This window comes from Somniosus microcephalus, chromosome 1 (genome assembly GCF_052327205.1).
Source record: "Somniosus microcephalus isolate GS21.2 chromosome 1, FLI_Smic_1.0, whole genome shotgun sequence".
NCBI lineage: Eukaryota > Metazoa > Chordata > Chondrichthyes > Squaliformes > Somniosidae > Somniosus > Somniosus microcephalus.
Window position 1 is genome coordinate 416,435,538 of NC_140987.1, and position 27,255 is coordinate 416,462,792.

At 46.2% G+C, this 27,255-nt stretch overlaps 1 protein-coding gene across 5 annotated transcripts in view; it reads left to right on the forward strand.

Annotated features, from left to right (window-relative positions):
• tenm1 (teneurin transmembrane protein 1) overlaps positions 1-27,255 on the forward strand; it is a 1,268,320-nt gene that overhangs the window by 1,079,569 nt on the left and 161,496 nt on the right. For all 5 annotated transcript variants that reach the window (XM_085999260.1, XM_085999278.1, XM_085999249.1 and 2 more), the window contains 2 exons: positions 17,239-17,488; positions 19,451-19,471. In XM_085999260.1, the coding sequence (XP_085855386.1) occupies positions 17,239-17,488; positions 19,451-19,471 (271 nt within the window). The remainder of the gene's footprint in view (positions 1-17,238; positions 17,489-19,450; positions 19,472-27,255) is intronic.

Below are 27,255 nucleotides of genomic sequence, written 5' to 3' on the forward strand. Positions count from 1 at the left end.
TGCTTGCGTATCCCAGGGGCGCAGTTAGTTCGATGCGTCCCCTGGGATCACGTGGGTCATAGGGAGCCAATCGGAGCAGGGAGTGCTTCATTCATAACTTTGACAGGAAGAGCTGTCAAAACTTAGAAATACTACGGGCCCCAAAACATCACTAAATCTTCAAATAAATTTTTTTTTAAATCACATTTTTTAAATAAACTATAAATTACATGAAATAACTATTTTAAACAATAATTTAAATTTTTGAAAAATATAATTTTATTTTGTAACGGGGCTAAAAATAAACTTATCTTGCTTTAAAGTATTTAAAAATAATAAACCTGTGGAAAAAATGTTTTAATTTTAATTAATTCACCAATTACCTTGTAAAAAGCAGGCCTTACGCCTGCTTTTTAAATGTGTAACTTCTGCAGACCTACCCTCCCGGGAAAACCTGCAAAAAAAACCTAAGTTCGATGTGCACGCGCAGCCTCTCCCATGCACGCGTTCGACCTCTGAACACCTGCTTTCAGGGGAACAGAAGTGCCGGTTTCCCGCGCATGCGCAGTGCATGCAGGAAACCGGCACTTCCATTGGGCCTACGGGTGAGTACCCCATGCATACTCACCCATGGAGACCCGAATTTCTGGGCCTATGAATTTAAAATGGGAACAGACTTATGTTTGCATACCCTGGTCCAATTATTTCCCGCCCTCTAACCCTGCTTCACCTGAAGAGTACATTTGGTCTTGACTTGCCATGTGCAATGTCACAAGAGATCAATTAGTATATAAAATAGTGACTCATTTACGGTTTTCACAGAGTAAGGAACAGAGTAGTAAAATACAATCCAAAGTATTGGTAAGAGTCTTAGGATACTATTTAATAGAAATTTAAGCTGCGATCTTACGAACCTCAGTGGGTCCGTGGCAGGTCCCGACCCCGCTGCTGTCTCCATCCCGGCGTCTGAAATTAATTTCCCGAGATTGGGCTTCTTAAGCCCGTCCAGCGCATTTCCCGGCCAATTAGAGGAAGCGGGTCTGGTGACATCATTTGATGACTCATTGAGGTGCTGCAAACACAGACAAGCACTGCAGAGAGGTGCACGGCTGCACCCAGGCTCTCCCATGACTCCTTCCATATGCTTATGGAGGTAGACACAGCACGCAGGGAGGTCCTCTTAAGAACATAAGAAATAGGAGCAGGAATAGGCCACTTGGCCCCTCCAGCCTGTTCCACCATTCAATAAGATCATGGCTGATCTAGGGTTCAAAGCCACTTCCCCGCCCACTCCCCATAACCCTTCACTCCCTTATCTTGCAAAAATCTGTCTATCTCCACTTTAAATGTATTTAATGACCCAGCCTCCACAGATCTCTGGGGCAGAGAATTCCACAGATTTACGACCCTCTGAGAGAAAAAATTCCTCCTCATCTCAGTTCTAAAAGGGCGACCCTTTATTCTAAAACTGTGCCCCGAGTTCTAGATTTCCCCATGAGGGGAAACATCCTCTCTCCATCTACCTTGTCGAGCCCCCTCAGTATCTTATATGTTTCAATAAGGTCACTGCTCAACCTTTCCTCATAAGTCAACCCCCTCATCTCTGGAATTAACCTAGTGAATCATCTCTGAACTGCCTCCAATGCAAGTATATCCTTCCTTAAATAAGGAGACCAAAACTGTATGCAGTACTCAAGGTGTGGTCTCATCAATACCCTTTACAGTTGTAGCAGGACTTCCCTGTTTTTATACTCCAAACCCCTTGAAATAAAGGCCAACATTCCATTTGCCTTTTTGATTACTTGTTGTACCTGCATGCTAACAATATGTGTTTCATGCACAAGGACCCCAGGTCCCTCTGAACTGTAGCATTTTGTAAAATCTCTCCATTTAAATAATAATTTGCTTTTTTATTTTTCCTGCCAAAGTTTATAACCTTGCACTTTCCCACATTATACTCCATCTGTCAAATGTTTGCCCACTCACTTAGCCTGTCTATATCCCTTTGCAGGTTCTTTGAGTCCTCTGCACAACTTGCTTTCGCGCCCATCTTTGTATCATCCACAAACTTGGCTACATTACACTCGGTCCCTTCATCCAAGTTATTAATGTAGATTGTAAATAGTGAGTGGAAAAGACTTCCCCAGGAGAGCAACACAGCCTGGTTGCACATTGCAGAGGAGGGCACAAGCAGGCATGTGGTCAGGAGGGCCTGGGTGCAGTGCCGCAAACATTTCAATGATCTTGGTAGATCATGAAGCATTAGTACAAAGCCACACTCAAGCTCATCCTGCTATTGTTGAGTCTGTGGTTTCAATTGCAGTTATACTGAATAACAGGACACAGACTACAGAAGTAAGTAAACAGGTCTTTAGTGATTGAGGGTCAGGGCTGAACTGGGATACACTTTGCTCCGCAGGGTTTATATACCGGTGTGGTCACCACCGGTACTACAATGTACAGGAGCCATCAAAAAGTAGTCCATCACCTTAACGTATCCTCTTAAGGTGGTACAGGTTACATACACTACAATTCCTCCCCTTTTAGCTTAACAGTATACATCCCAAATTAAACATTACATGGATAACATATATACAATTTACACACAAACTGTTCAAAGATTCAGTCTCTGAGGAGGCCTCCTGATCCGGGCCGGATAACGCCTTTCAGGGGTCTCTGGTTCTCGTTGCTGGGGTGACTCATCCACTTGACCTCCTATGGATTGAACATCATCAGGTACGTTCGAGTCTGAGGTAGATGCTACAGGCTCAATAAGTTCTTCAACTGGTGTCTCTGCCGTAGACATGGGGTCGACCCTTGTTCTCGATTCCACAAGTTGGTCAGCATGACGTCGTATTACGTTCTCTCCAACGTCTACCGTGTACCTTAAGGGTCCTTGTCGTGCACGAATTGTTCCAGGTTGCCATTTATCATCCCTATAGTCCCTGGCCAACACTGGTTGTCCTATTTCGAAACTACGAGTGGCCTTGTTATTTACATGCTGGAATTGCTTGTTTTCGACTTCCCTTCGCACGTTGGGTTTTAACAAATCCAACCGGGACCGCAACCTTCTGTTATAGAACATTATGGCAGGGCTTTGATTTGTCACTGCATGCGTGGCGTTTTGATACGCCATCAGGAAATTGTCCACCTTGTGTTGTAGTGGAATATGGTCTTCACTCATGGCCTTTATCGCCTTTTTGAACGTTTATACAAATCTCTCGGCCAACCCATTTGTAGCCGGATGATATGGGGCAAATGTATAGTGTTTCACCCCATTCTTTTTCATGAATTTCTGGAATTCTTCTGACACGAACTGTGGTCCGTTGTCTGAACATATTTGCTCCGGCAACCCATTCCTTGCAAATATGGTTCTTAGAACTGCGATCGTCTTCTCAGAGGTAGTGGTCGACATCTTAATCATTTCTGGCCATTTAGAATGTGCGTCTACTGCTACCAAAAACATGGAATCCATGAATGGACCTGCAAAGTCAATATGCACACGTTGCCATGGGGCTGAAGGCCATTCCCACGGATGCAGCGGTGCAATTGGAGGTGCGTTTTGAACTTTTTGGCACCCTCAGCAGCTTTTAGTCAGATCCTCTATTTGTTTGTCGATACCTGGCCACCACACATAAGCCCTAGCAAGGCTTTTCATCTTGACTCCCCCCAGATGACCTTCGTGCAATTCTTTCAGAACTCTCTCTCTTAATTTTGGAGGAATAATCACCCTTGTTCCATACATCAATGTTCCTTGACATACGGACAGCTGTTCTCGTCTGGCTGAGAATGCTGGTAACAGTGGTTCACCATGTGCTGGCCATCCCTTCACTGTCAAGTCGTAGACCCGAGACCGTGTCGGGTCATTTCGGGTCTCTCTCTCAATACCCGCATTGGTGACTGGTAAGCATTCGATGATGGTCGAGTGAAATATCTCAAGAGGGTCAACTGCCGGTGCCTCTTCCGCTGTAGGTAGTGGCAAGTGCGACAGCCCATCAGCATTACCATGTTGCTTTGTACCTTTGAATTCGATATCATATTGATGTGCCCCTAGGAAAAGGGACCATCTCTGAAGCCTCTGCTCCGTCATTACCGGAACACCCTCCTTAGGGTTGAAAATGGAAACCAACGGCTGGTGATCTGTCAGCAGCGTAAACTTTTGGCCTTGCAGGTAATGGTTAAATTTCTTAACTCCCCACACGAGGCTGAGAGCCTCCCTATCTATCTGAGCATAGTTGCGCTCAGTGGAGGTCAATGATCTGGATGCGAAAGCGACTGGCCTTTCCGAGCCATCTGGAAACTTATGTGAGAGCACTGCCCCGATACCATATGGAGAAGCATCACAAGCTAAGCGAATAGGCAGCGTTGGGTTAAAGTGAGCCAACACTTCCTTAGAGGTGATCAGTGCCTTGCTCTTTTGAAAAGCCCGCTTACAATCATCGCTCCACTTCCATGGTATTCCCATTTGCAAAAGAGTGTTTAGCGGGTGTAACACCGTGGATAAATTTGGAAGAAACTTGTGGTAATAGTTAACCAACCCGAGGAACGACCTCAACTGGGATACATTTTCCGGTGCAGGAGCTTTTACCACAGCTTCGATCTTGTCAGGTGACTTATGGAGCCCCTCCCGGTCAATGACATGGCCGCAGTACGAGATTCGCTTTTGAAAGAACTTGCATTTCTGGCGATTAACTCTGAGCCCATATTCTTTCAATCTGATGAGCACCTGCTCCAAATTTGCGAGGTGATCCTTATCGTTATCTCCTGTAATCAGGATGTCATCCAGGTAGCATTGTGTGCCTGGAATTCCCTGCAATACCTGCTCCATGGCCCTTTGCCAAATCGCTGGAGCCGATGCCACTCCAAAAACCAGTCCATTGTACCGATATAAGCCCTTATGCGTGTTGATTGTGAGATACTGACGTGACGCTTCATCAACTTCCATCTGTAGGTACGCCTGCGCCAGGTCTATCTTAGTGAAGTGTTTCCCGCCAGACAGCGAAGCGAAGATATCTTCAATCCGCGGAAGCGGATATTGCACCGTGTGAAGAACCGGATTAACAGTGATCTTGAAATCGCCATAGATGCGAACCTTCCCAGGTTCCCCCGGCTTGTTGCTCAATGAACGCTTCATGACAGGAACAATGGGTGTAGCCCATTCGCTCCAGTCCACCTTGGACAGTACCCCTGAACGTTCTAGCCCTTCCAACTCTGCTTCCACAGCAGGTCGTATCGCATAAGGCACCGGTCTGGCTTTGAAAAATGTTGGGTTTGCATGTTCTTCAACCTTGATGGTTGCCGTAATTCCTTTCAGTGTTCCAAGTCCCTGTTGGAACACCTCCTTAGCATCGTCTAAGATTTCCGACAGTCATTTAGGTTTGACGTTGTCCTCCTTACAGGTATCTACAGTCAATGCTTGTATGGAATGCCAGTCCACATTTATTCTCCGGATCCATTCCCGTCCCAGTCGTGGCGGACCTCCATCAGGTAACACATACAAGTCCATTTTCTGACTTTCTTTACCATTGTAGAGCACGTTTACTTTTATCTTTCCTTTGGGGTATACTATTTGCCCCGTGTATGTTTTCAATACAATCTCCGTATCCCTCAGAGGAATGTGCGAGAATAACCTTTTGTAATCATGCTTATTCATGACCGTTAATGCCGACCTAGTGTCCAATTCCATCTTCACTTGGACCCCTGCAATCCGAAGCATGACCCAGATAGTTTGGTGGTCTGCTGTGTTACCCACATTATGTATTTTCAGACAACCCAGTTGCTTACTGCTGGAGTCTGAATCCGTCTTCTGTTCATCCGAACTGTTCTCTGTCACCTTGTGTACTTTTTTGTACTTCTCCTGCGGTGACTTTTGCTGCTGGTCTTCTTTCCGGACCGGCATACTCTCGCTATGTGACCAAGTTTGCCACATTGCCTGTATTCTTTATCTTTGAACCAGCACTGGTTCTGGTCATGTGTTGTCCTTCCACAACGATAGCACTTTACTGCGCCCAATGCCATTTCATTGGCGTTAAATTCCAGTGGCCTTTGCTGTATCTCTGCAGCGCCCCGTGCTGCTGCCTCGTGGGCTGCTGCAATGCTGAAAGCTTTGTCCAGCGTAAGATCCTTTTCCTCTAGCAGTCGCTTCTGGGTTGCTTCCCTTAGGAGCCCACACACAAACTTATCTCTCAGTGCATCTGCTCGTCCTGTTCCGAACTGGCAGTACTTTGATAACTTGCACAGTTCTGTTAGGAATTCAGCGTTGCTTTCTTCTTTAAGTTGAATTCTTTTGTAGAATTTAAATCGTTCCGCTATCAGCAGCAGCGTGGGGTTTAAATGCTCCTGCAGGATAGTAACAATATCCGCGAAACTCTTTCCTACCGGTTTGTCTGGTGTTACAAGGTTCCTTAATAACCCGTACGTCTTCGCACCCATTGAGTTTAATCGGGTTAGTGCTTTCTTAACCTCCGGTACCTCATTCGTTGTACAGTAAACTTCGATGCGTTCCACATAAGTGGCCCAATCTTCCACATCGTTATCAAAAGCAGTGATGTTACCCGTTTTTGGCATCCTTGCTGAGTTTCTCCTTCCCCTTTGGATATTATTTTTTTTCCAAGATGGTGGCTTTTCCCGCGCTTGGCAGCTTTTCCCGCGCTTGTCTTCTTCCCCCGCCGACTCAAAATGGCGATTCCCGCGCTGTTGCCGTCCACGCCTCCCAGCGGTCCTTTATTTTCCCCTGCGTTGCTGCTCTTGTTCCCCCGCCGCTCCCACGGTCCTTGTGGCCATAAACGCTTTTCTGGCTGCTGCGCGTCTCTGCCCGATTGCAGTCCGGCCCCTGACACCGGCTGCGGTCGTGTTCTCCGCCCTTTTCGTCGTTTTCCCTCCCCTTCTCCCACTGACAACTCGGCCGACTTCCCCCCCCCCCCCCCGTGCCGCTCGATCGGGCTTACCCGCCGCTGTCGTAGAAGGGATGCTCACTGATGCTTGACTTCGTGGTCAGCAAACCAACCCGGGTTTCCGATGGCCCCCGTGCGATGCAGGATGTTGAGGGCGGATGCCCTTTTTCGACGCCCGTTCCTGAGGACGAAGCTTCCTTTGATGCAAAACTGCCGCAAGGTAAGATCAGACTCGTCGCCACTGTTGAGTCTGTGGTTTCAATTGCAGTTATACTGAATAACAGGACACAGACTACAGAAGTAAGTAAACAGGTCTTTAGTGATTGAGGGTCAGGGCTGAACTGGGATACACTTTGCTCCGCAGGGTTTATATACCGGTGTGGTCACCACCGGTACTACAATGTACAGGAGCCATCAAAAAGTAGTCCATCACCTTAAGGTATCCTCTTAAGGTGGTACAGGTTACATACACTACAGCTATGCCACTCATCACCTCCCCATCACTCTGCCTTCCCTACCCTACTCCTGCACATCCTTACTCACACCAACTTACCTTGCAACTCCACCCTTCCCTCTCTATCTACATTATCACTTCCCCATCTCACTAGCCACCCCTCACCCTCATCCTAGTGCAATAATACCAACTAACAACACACAAGGGTAGGCACTTGGGTGTTTTATGCTATGTTCATGTAAAGTTTCTGTTAATGTTGTGTCAAACATTGAAAACGTTATTTTTAACACTTTGTGTTCTTGGACAGATTTGTGTGCACCTTTGGAAGTGGCTTAGTGAGTTGCAGTGAATGGTGAAACATAACGGTACCCCCCGCAATGGTGATGAGTGTGAAAGGAATGGCTTGAGCATTGTAGGGATGCTTTATGATGATGGTGTGGGGTGGTGCCAATCTGGCACATCATGTGGCAGCCAGGGTGTACGGCATCAAGTGAAGTAAATCTGGCCATGGTGAGGCCATCCCTGGCCTCCCAGGCAGCAATGTGGTCAGGTGCTGATGCCCTGTGTCCTGTGCAGCATCAGTTGATTGCGGAGAAGGTTGGTGCTGCTGGTGTGCCTGGTGCTGTTGGTGTTGGGGCTGATTGTGGTGGGATTCTGAGGACCAAGGTGAGAGAGTATAAAGGGCAACCATGCTGATGGAATAGATGGCAGGTGAAGTAGAGATGACAGAAGCGACCTATCAATGGTGGGAGAGATAGTGAGGTCAGACTGGATGAAGACTTGTGTAAAGACTTGCAGGCCCCGATTTTCTGGCAGCCGTCGGGCGGCTTTTCATGCGGCCGGGGGCCGAAAATCGCTGAAAAAGCGGGTTGCGACCCCCCCGCCTGATTCCCCGCCGCATCCGACTTTCGGACCGCCGTTTCTCCGCGACCCGATTCAGTCTCGCCTGCCGCTGGCGGAACTGGCCGTCGGAACACTAATTACCACTTATTTCCATGTTTAAGCCGATTTTCAGGGGCCGTTGCGATTTTGTGGGGTTCCCCACGCTAAACACGCCTGCGGGGAACCCTGCTGATGAAACCTGGCGTGAAGCTTGCCGGCTTGCTTGCTGTCAGCTGCAGCTCATTCGGGAAAGCTGCGATTTAAAGGGACAGCATTTGTTTGCTGAAGGACCTTGTTGTTGCAGGTTTGGGGCTACTTCTTCAAGTCTTAGGCACAGCTGTGGAAGGTTGGAGCCTCACACACTTCTCCAGTGCGATCTCCTGGGAAGCCCCTCTTGCCACCCTCACTCAGCGCTTCCTCAGCGGAGGCATCCACGAGACGCATGGGACGCCTTTTTTTCCTTCCCTTCCTGCCATTAGAGGATCTCCAGCAGCAGAGGCGGCAGCAGCAGAACCAGGAACAGCAGGATGAGCACCAGGAGCACCAGGCTGCTGCTCACTCACCTGAAGCTGCAGAGACCAGAAGAGGCCAGCGCTTGGAAGTGGCTTGAGAGCACCTTGCTGCGCTTTAGGGGACCATGGGGACCCGTTTCTGCACTGGCAGTCCTACTCAGAAGGACTTCCATGAAGGTCTGGTTTCTCTGTTCAATAGATGGCCAACGCTGCTCAAGAGATGTCATTCTCTTATGAGCACTCACCATGTTTTCCGTACCCTGGCGAGTTATCACCTCCATGGAGGTTGCCAACCTTTCCATGGTGATGCGTTCATGCACCAATGACTCCACAAAGGCTCTGCTCATGGTTGCTATGGACTCCTCCATTCGCTCCACACTCGCAGCGACCCTGGAGACAAAACCTGCCAGAGACTCCTGCATCTGTGCATGGAGATCCATCACCTCTTCTCTTGCGGATAGACCCAGAGGCAGAGGGTCGACATGCAGCACAACTGAGCTGAGCTGGCAGAGTCCTGCGCCCTTCGACGAGGACACTTCACTGCTGTCCCTGTCTCCAGAATCTGCTGAGGCTCACTTGTGAGCTGTGAAGCACCAGGTGACAACACTACTCAATGTCCCGAAGGTCCCCCCGAGGTGTGAGTGTCTGCGCTGGTGCTGGGTGCGCTTACTTCTGCTGACGCTGCGCCCTAAGAGGTTGGAGCTTCCTCTGAGGAGTCTAGCTGCACGGCCTCTTCCTCCTCCACAGTGGGGACGGGGGCTCTGGATGGTCCTGGAAGGAGTTAGAGATGTGATGCCAAGGTTACATGCACATTCGAGTTGACATCTGCTGACACCTGCATCCATGCAGCCTTGGTCTCAGTGGGAGGCGTCTTCCTGCCTGACCTAGGGAAGAGGACCTCCCTGTGGGCCCTAACCCCATCCAATAATGCCTGCAGTGAAGCTTCATCAAATTTGGAGGCAGCTCGGGGTCTGGCACTGGCCACAGCTGCTGCAGGCTCCTCTGCCATCCTGTATGGTTCATTTGGAAGCCTTCAGAGGATGCAGTGCTTGCTATGGACCTTGAAAACACCATGAATGATGACATCATACTGTGGGGCTTTCTGACTAGAAATGGACAATTAGCAAGGCTGCCCACATGCTGGGAATTAATTGGCCACTTGAGGAAAAATTGCGTGGAGCTGGCTGACACATTTTTTTGTGTGTCAGAACCCCACATTCGGGGGAATCCGACCATTTCCCATACAAGCCACAAAATCGGGCCCGCAGTCTCTGAATCTGTAGTGGAAATGCAGTTTAGAGAATCTATTGGTTAAGGGAACATATCTCAATCAGCTGGGAGCTTGGACTTGACATTTTGAAGCTGTCAAGTCATCAGCTGATTCAATGGCCACTGACCTCCAGCCTCAGCTTCACAGACAAGGCCTAGGCATAGTGGGAAACCGGTGGGCAACCTGTCAAATCCAAAAAGCTGGGAAAAAACCATCGATAAGTGGCTGTAAACAAACAACTAATGATTTTAATTGCCTCCCCCACTGGCAGACCCGACATCGGGGAAAGTCCAGTGTACACAATTTGACAGCGGGTTTCCGGCCCGTTGTCAATCATTTTAAGTTTAACAGCTGACCTGCCACCTATCCCATCCGCTGAGCACCGGCAAAATTCTGGCCTTAGTTTTTCTAATTCAGTTATTGTAAATTTGCGACCCTGATGTTAACCTTTACATGGTATGAGAACACTCTTATTGTACTATTTTTGACATTCACTGCTGGTACAGTAGTCATTGCTTTCAAGTACAATGTCACTCTACACAGGGCAAAGATTGATTTAAAATGCAGTTGCTGCAGCAATGTCACTAAATCTCATTACTAATAGCCATTAAGCTGTTAAAACATTGTAGCCAGCGCACACAATGGATAATGACACATTTAGGGCATCCAGAAGGGCTATTCAGTAATCCTATTAAATAGAAATAAAAATAAAAATTTGTTTCTGTACCTAATCCTGACTAGGGAAAGGTTACCTTTCTTTTGGACTAGTGGTCAGCTCTAATTCAATGCTGTCTGGCTACTCTCAACCCAACTCTTCATGAAGCTAACTGTTCCCAACCTACTCTCCACTGCACTGTTTACTCCTGGCCCACTTTGTGCAATGCTGATAATCCCAATTACTCTCTCCTGATGGTGGCTGGCCAGGGCCATTCCCGCTCTCCCTCGATCCTGGCTGGCTTGGGCTGTTCACCTCTTCCTGCCTGGCTGGGGCCACTCTGACTCTTCAAGGCGCTGACTGGCACTGCTCCCAGTCTCTCCCAATACTTGGCTAGGATGACTCTCTCCATCCCCCAATGTTGGCTGCTTATATTTCATGCTGTGCTGATTTGCCTGTTTGAATTTTGTGGACCTGGCATTTTGAGGAAAAAAAACCTATATGGTTAATATAGCATCGGGCTCAAGTGTTGGCCATTGATGGGATTCAAGCACATGGCAAGTGATTATCTTAACAGTTACACTAGCAGACCACTTAATAATGCTATGGTTGAAAACTTGGAGCAAGTCTTTTTTTTTAAATTCGTTTTATGGGATGTGGGCATCGCGAGCAAGGACAGCATTTATTGCCCATCCCTAGTTGCTCTTGAGAAGGTGGTGGTGAGCCACCTTCTTGAACCGCTGCCGTCCGTGTGGTGAAGGTATCTCACAGTGCTATTAGGAAGGGAGTTCCAGGATTTTAACCCAGTGATGATGAAGGATCGGCGATATACTTTTATGTCAGGATGGTGTGTGACTTGGAGGGGAACTTGGAGGTGGTGGTGTTCCCATGCGCCTGCTGCCCTTGTCCTTCTAGGTGGAAGAGGTCGCGGGTTTTGGAGGTACTGCCGAAGAAGCCTTGGCAAGTTGCTGCAGTGCATTTTGTAAATGGTACAAACTGCAGCCTCGTTACGCCGGCGGTGGAGGAAGTGAATGTTTAAGGTAGTGGATGGGGTGCCAATCAAGCGGGCCGCTTTGTCCTGGTTGGCATCGAGCTTCTTGAGTGTTGTTGGAGCTGCACTCATTCAGGCAAGTGGAGAGTATTCAATCACACTCCTGACTTGTGCCTTGTAGATGGTGGAAAGGCTTTGAGGAGTCAGGAGGTGAGACACTTGCCGCAGAATACCCAGCCTCTGACCTGCTCTTGTTGCCACAGTATTTATGTGGCTGGTCCAGTTAAGTTTCTGATCAATGGTGACCTCCAAGATGTTAATGGTGGGGGATTCGGCGATGGTAATGCCGTTGAATGTCATGGGGCGATGGTTAGATTCTCGCTTGTTGGAGATAGTCATTGCCTGACACTTGTGTGGTGCGAAATGTTACCTGCCACTTATCAGCCCAAACGTCATCCAGGTCTTGATGCATGTTGGCATGGACTGCTTCATTATCTGAACACTGTGCAGTCATCAGCGAACATCTCCATTTCTGACCTTATTTTGGAGGGAAGGTCATTCATGAAGCAGCTGAAGATGGTTGGGCCATGTACACTGCCCTGAGGTTGTACAGTTTACTTTCTAAGTTGTTAAATGTCTCTTCTGTCTGACAGAGAGGGGTTTTGGCCTACCTGTGGGAATATGATTGGTTTACTCAGGATGCCTGATTGTGAAAGCCTGCAGTTGACAGCTTGCAGAGTTTACCAGTAAAACTAATTAGCCTTTATTTGTTTTTATTCCCTCCAGCATTTTCAGTGTGAAATAATAGTTTTATAATCTGTTAAAAATTTCCATGATCATATAATAAAGCATCAGGATGAAAAACAGAATACAGGAACCATTTCATGTGACATTTTCTAATTAAACAAATGTCAGATTTCTATGACCAGAGCAGTGCTAAAGAACAAGTGAGACTGAATCCCTTCTGATGTTAAAACTGACATTAATCTTATAATGTTACCCATAACATTTCGTATATCTCATTTGGAATGATGGGTGCAGTAATGAAAAGCAAAAGAAAAATCCTGCTGCCTCTGTATTCTGAATTGTGTAAAATGCTTTGATGATAGAATTACAGATGATTCGGGTGAAGTCTGCTGCAAATAGAGAAAGGAACATTTTCCCATTTTCCATTGTAACTAATAACAGACTCAACTCATTTCTGCCATTGAAAGAAACAACCTTTAATCTCCAATTTAACCTTTATTTTCTAGGAAATTTGAGTCCTTTTTGAATCTAAGACCAATTAGTTAAAATTTGAGACGCCTTTGCAATCTTATTTTTATTTCAGTCAACAACTTGAGTTTTGCAAATTATGTTGGCTTTTGATTTAGATTCAGATTCTGTTGTTATATGAAAAGATGGAGTGGCAATGCTCCAGTATTATTCCCTTTAACTACTTCTCCAAGGTCTTTGCATTATGGCATATCATTCCAATAACCCTCATACTACATGTTGCAGAAAAAAAAAGTAAGACGTTTTATTTAGCTGAGAAATGAAAGAGAAAACTGCTTGACAAAATTTGTCTAAGCAAATTATTTACTATAGTGAAGGCTTCAAATGCCATGAGACGTAAGTTAAAAATCAGGAAATAACAACAGAAAATGCTGGAAAAACTCAGCAGGCCAGGCAACATCCGTGGAGAGAAAATAGAGTCAACGTTTCAGGTCAAAACCCTTTGTCAAGACTGGAAAAGCACAGGAAATGAAATAGATTGAAAAGCCAGGCTAGGAGAGAACAAAAGAGAAGTGAAGAGACATTAAGAGGTATTCAAAACGAGATGAGATGGTGATAGGACTAGTGGAGACAAAAGACGGCTCGAGATTAGGTGTGAAATGTGCTGACAGAATGAGAGACAGCTGCCATGTGGGAGAGAAAAAAGCGGGGGGGGGAAAGGGCCAAAACAAAGGTGTGGATAAAAAATAATTAAAAATGTAATGGGGGCCGAGGTTATGATCTGAAATTGTTGAACTCGATATTGAGTCCGTAAAGTGCCTAATCGGAAGATGAGGTGCTGTTCCTCGAGCTTACGCTGAGCTTCCATGGAACAATGCAAGAGCCCGAGTACAGTGAGGTCTGAGTGGGAATGGGGCGGTGAATTAAAGTGACAGGCGACCGGAAGCTCGGGGTCACCCTTACGGACTGAACGGAGGCTTTCCGCAAAGCGGAATTTGGGAGTAAGATGGGAACTCGAATAGAAGTTCTGCACTCAGGTAAATCTTGTGGAATAAAATACCAGGGAACACAGTGAAGGATTAAGTACAAATGGTACAATTAGATGTGTTTATTTATAAAAATATGGAAGGGGTATATTGAGAAGGCAATTGTCTGGTTTCGATCTGTGAAAAGGGATAGGGTTGATGGTTCTAATGTTCCAAAAATTCCTATGTTCTTATGCGATTGATCCTTTGTGATTTCATTAACTTGCAGGAATAATCTTTTGGTCTAAAAGCTTAGAAGTGTTAGAACTTATAATAAAATTCTGAATAATTATAACACATATGCTTTATGCACTAGTCCATGTTCATTAGTTTAACATTCATAGTGAATCCAGAAGCATATTGTTTTAGGTATAGGGCCAGCAGCTCTACTGCTCAAGATTTTTTTAAAAATCATTTACTCAATGGAAATAAAACACAGCACAAATTCAAAGCAGGGAAATCATAGAAATTACAGCAAAAAAGGAAGCCATTCAGCCCACCATGCCTGTATCAAAGTTAGCTATTTAATTAGACTTATCTATTCTAATTCCATTTCCTTAGATTTTACCCATATCATTTTAGATTGTTCCTTTTCAAATATTTATCAGAATCCATTTTAAATCTTACAGTCTCTGACTCATTAGTCAATTGCGGTAAAGCATTCCATGTTCTCAAAATCTGCGAAATGAAAAAGAATCTTATTTCCCTTTTGCTCTTCTAAAAGAAAAATAAAGACTTGCATTTATATAGCAACTTTCATGACCACCGGATGTCCCAAAGTGCTTTACAGCCAATGAAGTACTTTTGAAGTGTAGTCACTGTTGTAATGTAGGAAATGCAGCAGTCAATTTGTGGACAGCAAGCTCCCATAAACAGCAATGTGATAATGACCAGATAATCTATTTTTAGAAATTGAGGGATAAATATTGGCCCGGACACCAGAGATAACTCTCCTGCTCTTCTTCAAAATAGTGCCATGGGATCTTTTACATCCACCAGAGAGTGCAGATGGGGCCTCGGTTCAATTCAATTCAAATCTCATCCAAAAGACAGCACCTCCGACAGTGTAGCACTCCCACAGTACTGCACTGGAGTGTCAGCCTAGATTTTTATGCTCAAGTCTCTGGAGTAGGACTTGAACTCACAACATTCTGACTCAGAGGCGAGGGTGCTACCAACTGAATTACAGGCTTTTTAGTACCCAGGCTAATCATTACTTCTTAATTTATCTCATTTGCCCTTTTACTGTTTCCAAACTTAGTTAATAGCCTGCATGATAGGTGAATGCATAGAACCTAGGTTTCTCAACAAAAAAAATGATAATTCAACATTTCAATTTCATCTTTTTCCTTCACAGTCTTCAGTGTGTGTTATGCTGTATTTAGCTGTACAGTGTCAGCCTTTGTTCGATGGTAGCATTCCCGCCTCTGAGTCAGAAGTTTGTGGGTTCAAGTCCCACTCCAGAGATTTGAGCACATAATCTAGGCTAACACTTCAGTGCAGTACTGAGGAAGTGCTGCACTGTCAGAGGTACCGTCTTTCGAATGAGACGTTAAGCCAGTAGATCACGAAATGTTACTGTAAAGCCACACTCAACCTCATCCTACTGTGCCACCCGTCACATCCCCATCACTCTGCCTTGCCTACCCTACTCCTGCATATCCTTACTCACACCAACTTACCTTGCACCTCCACCCATCCCTCTATATCTACATTATCATTTCCCCATCTCACTAGCCATCCCTCACACTCGCCCTCATCCTAGTCCAATTATACCAACTAACAACACACAAGGATTTTAGCCAATGTTTATGTGAAATTTCTGTTAATGTGCTGTCAAACATTGAAACTTTTATTTTCAACACTTTGCATTCTTGGGCAGATTTGTGTGCAACTTTGAAAGTGGCTTAGTGAGTTGCAGTGAATGGTGAGACATAACGGTACCCCCCACAATGGTGAGGGGTATGAAAGGAATGGCTTGGGCATTGTAGGGATGCTTTATGGCGTCGGTGTGGGGTGGTGCCAACTTGGCGCATCATGTGGCAGCTAGGGCATGCAGCGTCAAGTGAAGTAAATGTGGCCATGGTGAGGCCATCCCTGGCATCCAGGCAACAATGTGGTCGGGTGCTGATGCCCTCTGTCCTGTACAGCATCAGGTGATTGCAGAGAAGGTTGGTGAGGTTGTTGGTGCTGCTGGTGTGTCTGGTGATGCTCGTGTTGCAGCTGATCGTGGTCAGATTCTGAGGACCAAGGTGAGAGAGTATAATCCGTACCCATGCTGACGGAATAGATGGCAGGTGAACTTGAGATGACAAGCAATCTGTCAATAGTGAAAGAGGTTGTTCCAATGAGGTGACACTGCATTTTGCTCCAAACACTTGCAACCTGCATAAAGCTCAATCTGTTTTCCAAATGCAGTAGGCAACAGCTTCCGAGTTTGGAAAGTAAACAGCTGTGAGGTGGGAGCTTTTATAGCACATTTCAAGCTTTCAAGTAATAAGATGATTCCACGGCCATTCAACTCCCACCCAGCTTAACATATGTGATCCCCAAGCAGCGTGGACCCCATTGGTGAACTGGTAAATTCTAAAGGTGAGCTCAAAATTGTTGTTAATCCTCTGTTAACATGGTCATAATGACCTGAATTGCCTCCCCCGCTGCTGCGTGTCGGGTCTGCTTAGCGCTGACAGACCTAACATTTGGTAAAGGCGCATGGCGGCGGGTTGACAGTGGAGTCCCGACCCGCTGGCAAAAAAAAACAGTTTCCCACCCGACCCACCACCGATCGCGCCTGTTGACCCCCCCCCAAAAAATTCCCCCCATAGAGACTTAGAGCACAGAAGGCGGCAATTCGGCCCGTCGTGTCTGTGCTGGCTCTTTGGAAGAGCAGTCGTGCTTAGTCCTACACCCCCGCTTTTATAGAATAATAATTATAGGGTTACTGATGATCTTGGAAGGTCACTTACAAAGAGCAACTGCCTTCTAGAGAGGAGGAAAGAAAAGAGAGAAAATTAGAGAATAAGGATAACAAAAATAGTTTAGTACAATAAATTAAAATTTGAATGAGCTTTAAGTTAATTCAGCACTAATGGTTTTCATGTTCACAACTACATTTAAACATCTTTTCACATTGCAACAGATTCATAACGATATCCATCATTGTCTTTTCACCAAGGTGGTAGGGAAGGGTTGTGAGTGTTGATCACTGTCCTAGATTTTCTTCTGATTTAAGTCCGCGGTTATCACTTACATGAAGGACGAAGGTCGGGCTCTAATCACAAACTGCCCAACCACAGCAATAATCTGACAAAACCAATATGTTGCCTCTCTCAGTTATTTCCTTCTTTTAATTTTGTGTTCAGGAATACTGCACAAAGGAAATGGAGAAAACCAGTTTATATCCCAGCAGCCACTTGTCATTACAAGCGTCATGGGAAATGGCCGTCAACGGAGCGTTGCTTGTCCAAACTGCAACAGCCTGGCACACGACAATAAACTCTATGCACCAGTTGCCATGGCATGCGGCCCAGATGGCAGTGTCTACATTGGGGACTTCAATTTTGTACGTCGGATCTTTCCATCTGGAAATGCCATAAATATTTTAGAATTGAGGTATGACGTGCTTGGACTGATTTATATATTAGAGTTTCGAACCTGAAGTTCGGCTATTACAAGCCTGACATTTTAAAAGGTTTACTGTTGTCAGAATGGGGAATGTATAACTAAGTGGAAATTCTGCTTACTATGAATCTCCCAGTAGATTTCATGAGGTTCTTTTTACCCCTGTGCATTTGAGCGCAAAAGTTATTTCCATTTGCAGCAAATAGCTTGTGTATAAAGAGCTGGTATAAGCACTGCTTTCCGTCTGTTTCACAAGAATTGCTTTCTTCCCCCATCACCCCAGAGTTAGAGCCAGTTCAGATGTTGGAAAGTGTAGGCCATGAGTAAGGAAAGCTGCCTAAGTTCTGGTGGCGTGCTACTATCTGCAGTACCAACCTGTTTTCCAATGTGCTTTGCTTGCCATGTCGTAAAGACGTGGACGGGAACAATCACTAAGAGCAAGACTTTTCTGAAACTGTCTACCTATTTAGGGGGTGGAGGGTTTCAAACCTCCACCCACCCCACCACCAACCCCCTCCCCCAACCACCATAACAAAGTAAGATACATTAGAAATAGGTAACTGTCCCTTTTGTGGAACATTTTATTTTTTTTAAAAGAAAGACAGAGCCCAGAAGAAAAAATAGGAAATGCACTGTTCCCTTCTGGGCACTGCAATCTTTCCATTACTCCTGTGAAATACAAAATGGCTGCTGATGAGAGGGCAGTCAGGCACACCCTTATTTCAACACTGCATATATTTTGCTCCTTGGGACTATGCAGAGGGATAGGGAGAATGGATTTGCACATGTTACACTTGTATGTTGCACTTTTATTTGAACCTGTGCGCAAAATAAGGAGAATTAGGCCCATGATGTCACACATTATTTTTGTTCAGTAGTTTGCCTAGCAACAAACCAATAACAGGTTGACTAACTTCTAACAGTTGGACTCTAAGAATCAAGAGATACTCGAAGACAACTGAAACTTCTGTGCAATTTGTTTACATTGTGTAGTTTTTCTCTTCTGAAGACTGTGACTGATGATGAGCTATGATTGTGCAAGCACCAGCAGTGTTCTGGGAGCTCACCTGACTAGCCATTGTTCATGTTTGAGCCTAGATAATGAGTGCAAGCAGGCTGTTAACACTGGTGGGTGTCGCAGCCATGCCCACTGATGCCTTCACACAATCAGAGTCAGTTTTTGAGTAATCCATTCATTAGTCAGGTGGTGCGCAGAAGGAGTCGAACCGACAATTTCACCTTAAAGGCGAGGATTAGCCAATCATTGGGGGGGGGGGCAGATTCCAGCAATCCCTTTGATTGGCCGCTTTACATGCAATATCACAGATTTGGGGCTTGCGCTAGCTCAATGCTATCCTTTAAGGAAGGAAACTTGCCATCCTCACCCGGTCTGGCCGAATGTGACTCCAGTCCCACTTCCTCATGGTTGACTATTAACTGCCCTCTGAAGAGGCCTAACAAGCCATTCAGTTACCACCACCTTCTCAGGGCAACTAGGGATGGGCAATAAATGACGACCTTGCCAGCAGTGCCCATGACCCAAGAATTAAAAAAAAAAACTAGTTGTTGCAGATAAGGCTGCAAACACTTCCCTTGTTCAGATGATGCCATTCCCCTTGATGAAGTGCATCCACGTAACAATTAATGGGGTGAAATTGCGCTGTGTGTACTAGTGTATGAATATTTAATGTACCTTTGTTCTCTATTTTAACCAGTTTCATATAAATGGCTCAGAACCTCCATTAAAAAAGCGAAGGATTTTCATACTAAAACATTTAAGTCTTTGTATACTAATATACAGCACGATTTCACCCACTTTTTTTGTGTATATTTTTATTTGTGGTTTTACATAATTCTGTTTCCTTTAAATTGGTTTACACAGCAATTAAACCCTGTTTTCCTTTTCCATTCCTCGTCTGGTGCATTTGCGATTTTTCCAACTTGCTACATCAGAAACAGAGACATGAGACACAGGTAGGTTGAAGTTTTAAAATGTTTTTGATTTGCTCATCCCCCTCTACTCCGCCCCCCCCCCCACCCCACAAAGGCATTTCATATTCTTAAAATGATGTGTGATCAAATGCATAATTTGAAATCGTACCTTGCAGTCTGTGGGAAGACTTTTACATTTTTATAGTAGGGCTGAAACTCCAGAACTGTGCATTTCCTTCACAAAGCCCATGGACTGTACCTTGCACAGGTCATTCTGGGTTCTATGATTGCAGGGTTATGGCAGTACAGACCACAGGCCAGTAGCAGTAATAATTAAGATGCCCAGATTGAAACTATGGGCCCCGCTATTTACTTGGGGCCCTTACGAGAGCCGGGAGGGGGAGGATTTCCAGACGGGAAACCCGATGTACGGGTTTCCTGGACGTCCTGCTGAAATTAACTGCAGGACATCTTCTAAATGTTCTCCACAGGTTACCCACCCAACAGCCAGCCTGATTGACAGGGTGGGAAAAGCAACCAGGGAGCGGATGCCAGGTAAGTAGGAGATCGTGGGGTGGGGATAGTCGGAGATTGGGGGGTGTGTGCGGGGAGTCGGAGATCGGGGAAGTAGGAGATCGCGGGGGGCTGGGGGGAGTCGGAGATCGGGGAGGTGAGGGGATTCGGAGATCGGGAAGTAGGAGATGGTGGGGTGGGAGGGGAGTAGTCAGAGATTGGGGGGGTGCGGGGAGTTGGAGATCGGGGAAGTAGGAGATCGCGGGGGGCTGGGGGGAGTCGGAGATCGGGGAAGTAGGAGATTGCGGGGGGCTGGGGGGAGGTGGAGATCGGGGAAGTAGGAGATCGCGGGGGGCTGGGGGGAGTCGGAGATCGGGGAAGTAGGAGATCGCGGGGGGCTGGGGGCAGTTGGAGATCGGGGAGGTAGGAGATCGTGGGGGGGTAGGGGGGAGGCGGAGATCGGGGAAGTAGGAGATCGGGGGGGGTAGGGGGAGGCAGAGATCGGGGAAGTAGGAGATCGCGGGGGGCTGGGGGAGTTGGAGATCGGGGAGGTAGGAGATCGTGGGGGTGCTGGGGGAGGCAGAGATCGGGGAAGTAGGAGATCGCGGGGGGCTGGGGGGAGGCGGAGATCAGGGAAGTAGGAGATCGCGGGGGGGTAGGGGGAGTCAGAGATCGGGGAGGTAGGAGATCATGTGGGGGGCTGGGGGAGTCGGAGATCGGGGAAGTAGGAGATCGCGGGGGGCTGGGGGGAGGCGGAGATCGGGGAGGTAGGAGATCGCGGGCAGTGGGGTTGGCCGATCACGGGGTGTGAAGAGATTTGCTTGCTGGGCCTGGAGGAAACACTCCTGCTACTCCTGGCCCACAAGTAAAGTTCCCTCTAATTTTTTGGGGGGCCACGCGGCCCCTTTAGTGGGCTGCACGGCCATTCAACATTCCGTGCATGTGCGGTTTTTCCATTTTTAAACCGGTGAACCAGCTGTGCGGGATCTCCAGAGCGTTGCGTGGCTGCATAGCTTAAAGGGAACGTTGTCCACAGACAGTGCTGTAAATGCACTTACCTCATGGATCTGGCCCTTCTCACCTTTTTACCTGCCAGGATTCCCGAGCCCTGGGAAACCTGGCCTCCGTGGGTTAAAATAGAGGCACTCAGCAGTGTAACTGTAAAGTGCTTTGAGACGTCCGGTGGTCGTGAAAGGTGCTATATAAATGCAAGTCTTTTTTTCTTCTTTCTTTCTCCATAAAAAGTTTTACTGGCTGACCCGCCTCCCGAGAGCGAATTGATCACCCGCCCCCAACCCGCCTCAGTTAAAACCAGAACTGGGCAGGTTGGGGTCAGGTTTGAGATTTAAAATTTTTTACCTCCCACCCGCCCCTGTGGGTTAAAACTCCCTCCCATATGTCTGCAGCAAGGAATTCTCCTATAGGATCACAATTCCAAAGCAAATACACTACTTTAATAAATTTTAAAAGCATAACATTCATTTGTGATGCGTTGAAGCTTCAAAGCTGCAATATCTCATCTGGTTGATTTTTAAAGGTCTAATATATCTATAAAACAATAACATGAGCTGTATGTGTCAGCAAATATTTAAAGATTCATGAACAATATTGTGTTCCATATTAGTAATGTGGCTAAGATAATATTGACAGAATACATGTAAAATGTTACAGTGAATGCATGTTTAGTCACCAAAGCAATCCCCAAATCACTGCGAGTTGTGTTTGAAACTGGATGCTCCACAGACTCAGTAATGGTGACCCTGAAACTATCGGATTGTTGTAAAAACCCATCTGGTTCACTAATGTCCTTTACGGAAGGAAATCTGCCGTCCTTACCTGGTCTGGCCTATATGTGACTCCAGACCCACAGCAATGTGGTTGACTCTTAACTGCCCTCTGAAATGGTCTAGCAAGCCACTCGGTTGTAACAAACCGCTACGAAAAACAATAATCAGAATAAAACCAGACGGACAACCCGGCATTGACCTCGGACACGACAACGGCACACCTAGCCCAGTCGACCCTGCAAAGTTCTCCTCACTAACATCTGGGGACTTGTGCCAAAATTGGGAGAGCTGTCCCACAGACTAGTCGAGCAACAGCCTGACATAGTCGTACTCACAGAATCATATCTTAAGCCAATGTCCCATACTCCTCCATCAACATCCCCGGGTATATCCTATCCTACCGGCAGGACAGACTCACCAAAGGTGGCATACAGTCGGGAGGGAGTGGCCCTGTGAGTCCTTAGCATTGACTCTAGACCTCATGAAGTCCTCCCTCAGCTAATGAATCAGTACTCCTCCATGCTGAATGCCACTTGGAAGAAGCACTGAGAGTAGCAAGGGCACAGAATGTACTCTGGGTGGGGACTTCAATGTCCATCACCAAGAGTGGCTCGGTAGCACCACTACTGACCGAGCTGGCCGAGTCCTGAAGGACATAGCTGCTAGACTGGGCCTGCAGCAGGTGGTGAGAGAACCAACAAGAGTGGAAAAACCCACTTGACCTCATCCTCATCAATCTACCTGTCGCAGATGCATCTGTCCATGACAGCATTGGCAGCAGTGGCCACCGCACAGTCCTTGTGGAGACGAAGTCCCATCTTCACACTGAGGACACCCTCCATCGTGTTGTGTGGCACTACCGCCATGCTAGATGGGATAGGTTCAGAACAGATCTAGCAGCTCAAAACTGGGCATACATGAGGCGCTGTGGGCCATCTGCAGTAGCAGAATTGTATTCCAGCACAATCTGTAACCTAATGGCCCGGCATATCCCTCACTCTACCATTACCGCCAAGCCAGGGGACCAACCCTGGTTCAATGAGGAGTGCAGAAGAGCATACCAGGAGTAGCACCAGGTGTACCTAAAAATGAGGTGCCAACCTGGGGAAGTTGCAACATAGGACTACATGCATGCTAAGCAGCAGGAGCAGCATGCCATAGACAAAGCTAAGTGATCCCACAATCAACGGACCAGATCAAAGCTCTGCAGTCCTGCCACATCCAGTCATGAATGGTGGTGGACCATTAAACAACTAACGGGAGGAGGAGGATCCATGAATATCCCCATCCTCAATGATGACAGAGCCCAGCACGAGAGTGCAAAAGACAAGGCTGAAGCATTTGCAACCATCTTCAGCCAGAAGTGCCAAGTGGATGATCCATATCGGCCTCCTCCTGAGGTCCCCACCATCACAGAAGCCAGTCTTCAGCCAATTCGATTCACTCCACGTGATATCAAGAAATGGCTGAGCACATTGGATACAGCAAAGGCTGTGGGCCCTGACAACATCCTGGCTGTTGTGCTGAAGATTTGTGCTCCAGAACTAGCCACGCGTCTAGCCAAGCTGTTCCAGTACAGCTACAACACTGGCATCTACCCAACAAAATGGAAAATTGCCCAGTATATCCTGTCCACAAAAAGCAGGACAAAGCCAATCTGGCTAATTACCACCCCGTCAGTCTACTCTCAATCATCAGCAAAGTGATGGATGGTGCTGTTGACACTGCTGTCAAGTGGCAGTTACTCACCAATAACCTGCTCACTGATGCTCAGTTTGGGTTCCACCAGGATTACTCGGCTCCAGAGCTCATTACAGCCTTGGTCCAAACGTGGACAAAATAGCTGAATTCCAGAGATGAGGTGAGGGTGACTGCCCTTGACATCAAGGCAGCATTTGACCGAGTAAGGCACCAAGGAGCCCTAGTAAAATTGAAGTCAATGGGGATCAGGGGAAAAACTCTCCAGTGGCTGGAATCATATCTCGCACAAAGGAAAATGATTGTGGTTGTTGGAGGCCAATCATCTCAGCCCCAGGACATCACTGCATGAGTTCCTCAGGGCAGTGTCCTGGGCCCAACCATCTTCACTTGCTTCATCAATGGCATTCCCTCCATCATAAGGTCAGAAGTGGGGAGGTTCACTAGTGATTGCTCAGCATTCAGTCCTATTTGCATTGCTTAAATAATGAAATAGTCCATGGCTGCAGGCAGCAAGACCTGGACAACATCCAGGCTTGGGCTGATAAGTGGCAAGTTACATTCGTACCACACAAGTGCCAGGCAATGACCACCTCCAACAAGAGAGAGTATAACCACCTCCCCATGTGAAGTGGAGTATTTGAAATAAACACTCAACACCAGGTCTGCGTTCGAAGATTCAAGCAGTCTCTGGGGGGACAACCTGCTATCGTTCTAGCCAGGTTTGTCTCTGCTGATACAAAGTTTTAAGCAGTCTTTTATGCAACATAGAGCAGAACTTACATCAATACCGCCTACCACGTGACATTAAGGTACCGCCTTCATTACCGGAAAAGCATATGACCGTTATCACTGCAAGTTGTTGCTGCAACTATGACCTTTGCTTATGCCAAGTGGGGTTTCACCAACATTGTACTCCTGATTCATTGTTCTGCTTTTCCTGCCCCCCAGGTCTCTTTACTTCCGACTCATTGTTCTACTATTTGCAATTATCTCCAAGTTACACAGCTTGCAGTTGTTAATCATTCTAACACTACTGCAAAATCAACATGCTATTCTTAGCATTATCTCAACTGCCAGTTAAGCAACTTAGAAAAAGCTGACTACTGCAAAAGGCCTATTAGCTCATTCGATTCCCGAGACGCTTTCTTAACCCTTTAATTATAGTAGAGCTCGAAAGCCCCACTTCAGTCCCCCCTTTTGGTACTTGCACAATAGTTCAAGTAAACCACCCAACCTGAACACTTCCTACTCATTACATCTTGAGTGATCAGCTCAATTTCGTCAAAGGAGGCGTGGGGCTTCAGGTGTGTCAAATTGTGGGCATTACTGTTATTTCATCCTTCCCCTGCCATTAATTAAAAGCCTACCACTACAAGAGCCCATTAATCTATTTGTCTCCCTATGCTTATTCTCAGTAACTCAGATCATTCCAGAGCGCATTAATTTTTCCTGTTCCTTAACTAAAGCTTTTGCCTTTCTCTTGCTCTGTACTCTTTTACCTACCACACATGCCATTATGAGCAACACTAGTACCAATATGAGTTGCACAATTACCAATACATGTGAGATTATATGAAACCACGGATGTATATCAACATTCAGTCCCCAATCCCATACACGTTCCCACCATTGAGTGTCTTTCAGGGTTTCTTCTATGTCCTCTGAATGCTGTAGGGAATCTTCCAAGATCTCATGATAATGTCGTATGCTCTTCTCGGTGTCCTTTTTCAATTGAGTCAAGTATTCTTCGAGACGTGAAATGTCTTGCCAACTCGGTATCTCATATTGTTTCATTTCATCATCCCAGCATGGGTTGTTTAAGGTGATGTTCTTGGCGTGTTCCTCTCTTTGTGGAAATAGGTATTGATGGCCTAGCTTGACCACAGTTTTAAGCGTAAAACAGAAGTTAGGTTGTGGAATCGCACATTCAGTGCCACCATGATCGTAATTATTTTCGTTGGTAGATATACAGTACGTCCCATTATCCCGGGCTGCCATCTCAGTTCCTCTATGTCTGAGGGGACTAATCTACAACGTGCAATTAACCATCTGAGTGAACCCGCACGTCATGCGTTGCCCTCCCTCCATGGGGTGTGCGCATACTACCACATCCAAATATTGAGTGCAACCATTGATTTGCACCCCTTGGAATGTGCCCCTTTGTGTTACCGCATAAGGGGCCGTATCATGGAATTTTACCCGGGATTGACCTTGTACTTCGCCTATGTTCTGTACTGCCCACAGAGGTTCGGCATCCGATACCTTTATTTGTGGAATAGCTAGAATCATACCTATCAGTTTCAGTTTTTTAGTAATGCAATTACTTGGAGATAGGAACACTTGGGTTGTCTTATGAACATCGCAGAGGATAATCCCGTCCTGAGTCCATTTAGACAACTGATCATTGCTTATCCAATCGGGTATCTTACCCTGTTTCATCTGGTTTATATTATGTTGGATATTCCCTAGTAACCATGTGCCGTACATTGTACATACGAGTTCCTTATGTGTTTCTTGGATTAGATCATTTACTCGCGCACTTATTTTATTGATGGTTTGGGCATGAGGCTCTAGGATTTCCTCAACTGGCAACATTTGTCTAGCGACCTCTTCCCCTGTTCTCGACAACCGGGAAGTTAAATCGTTTCCCTTTTGCAGAAGGGCCCTTAAGCGTTGGGCTAGATTTGGAACTTCTTAGTCTATACTATCTATGTCAAATGTATTAACAGTTGCCACCCCCACCACATACCCCGCTACTGCCATTTCTAGGACTCCCCTCCTTTTCCTATTTAACCGCCCTTGGGGTCCTATTAATTGTTTCTTCAACAAATTCTCCCATAATCCCGTTGTGTGTCTGTCACATCGCTCAGGTAAGGCTATCCCGCTAACATTAAGGGCAATTTTAATTATTCTGTGGGACACTCTGAAATATCCCACTTTTCCAATCCTTTTCACAAACTCAGTGAAATTTTCATTAATCCATATCCAAAAATGGACAGGTATTTCCCCAAATCATCTATCTCGGTTGATCCCTTAACATGCATCGGATTCTGATCCATTAAAGGCAGAATAGCCCTGTTCCCGATTTTTACCATCCTTTTAGGTTTAATACACATAGTACTGTTAGATACCGGACATATTGATAATAACCTCCCTTGCATCTAATACAACATCATGTAACATTGACAACTCACTCGGAACCAACACCAATCCGCTAATTGGAGCAGGGAATGGGATGGGGCACTTTTCACTCCCCTCATCGGGTGGCATTGGTTTCTCTTTCGCCTTTAATTGAATGGCTTCTTTGGACTGATCAAGACATTGAATATTATCATAACGATTTTTAATTTGAGGATCATCGTGGGAGAAATGTCTGCTTACACACATATATACTCCTGTGTGATTACTTGACCAGAAATTTGTCCAACAGAAACTTGTCCCATCAATTAACGGGATAACTATGATTCCTCTTGCCTTCCTCAACCTCAGGCTATTTGTGGTTTCACCTGGTGCAAACCAGAATTCTAGGATCATCCCGTTCGGAGTAGCCTTATTTGAGCATTTTAAACAAATCCTTTGCCCCTCATACACCCTCTGCTCCGTTACCCTCACTGTCCAATTATGACATGTTATAGTTTGATTTTTAATTGTTACATTCATCTCATTTACAACAGAAAACCTTGTATCCAGTGAGGTTATGGTTCCATTGGTGCTGTTTCCGAGCTGCCGTGATTCCTGATATAGTTCATGTCATGAATCTTATCATTCATGAAGAAATGACTCATGAAATAACACCGAGCGGCCAGCTGGTGGCGCCGTCCAAGG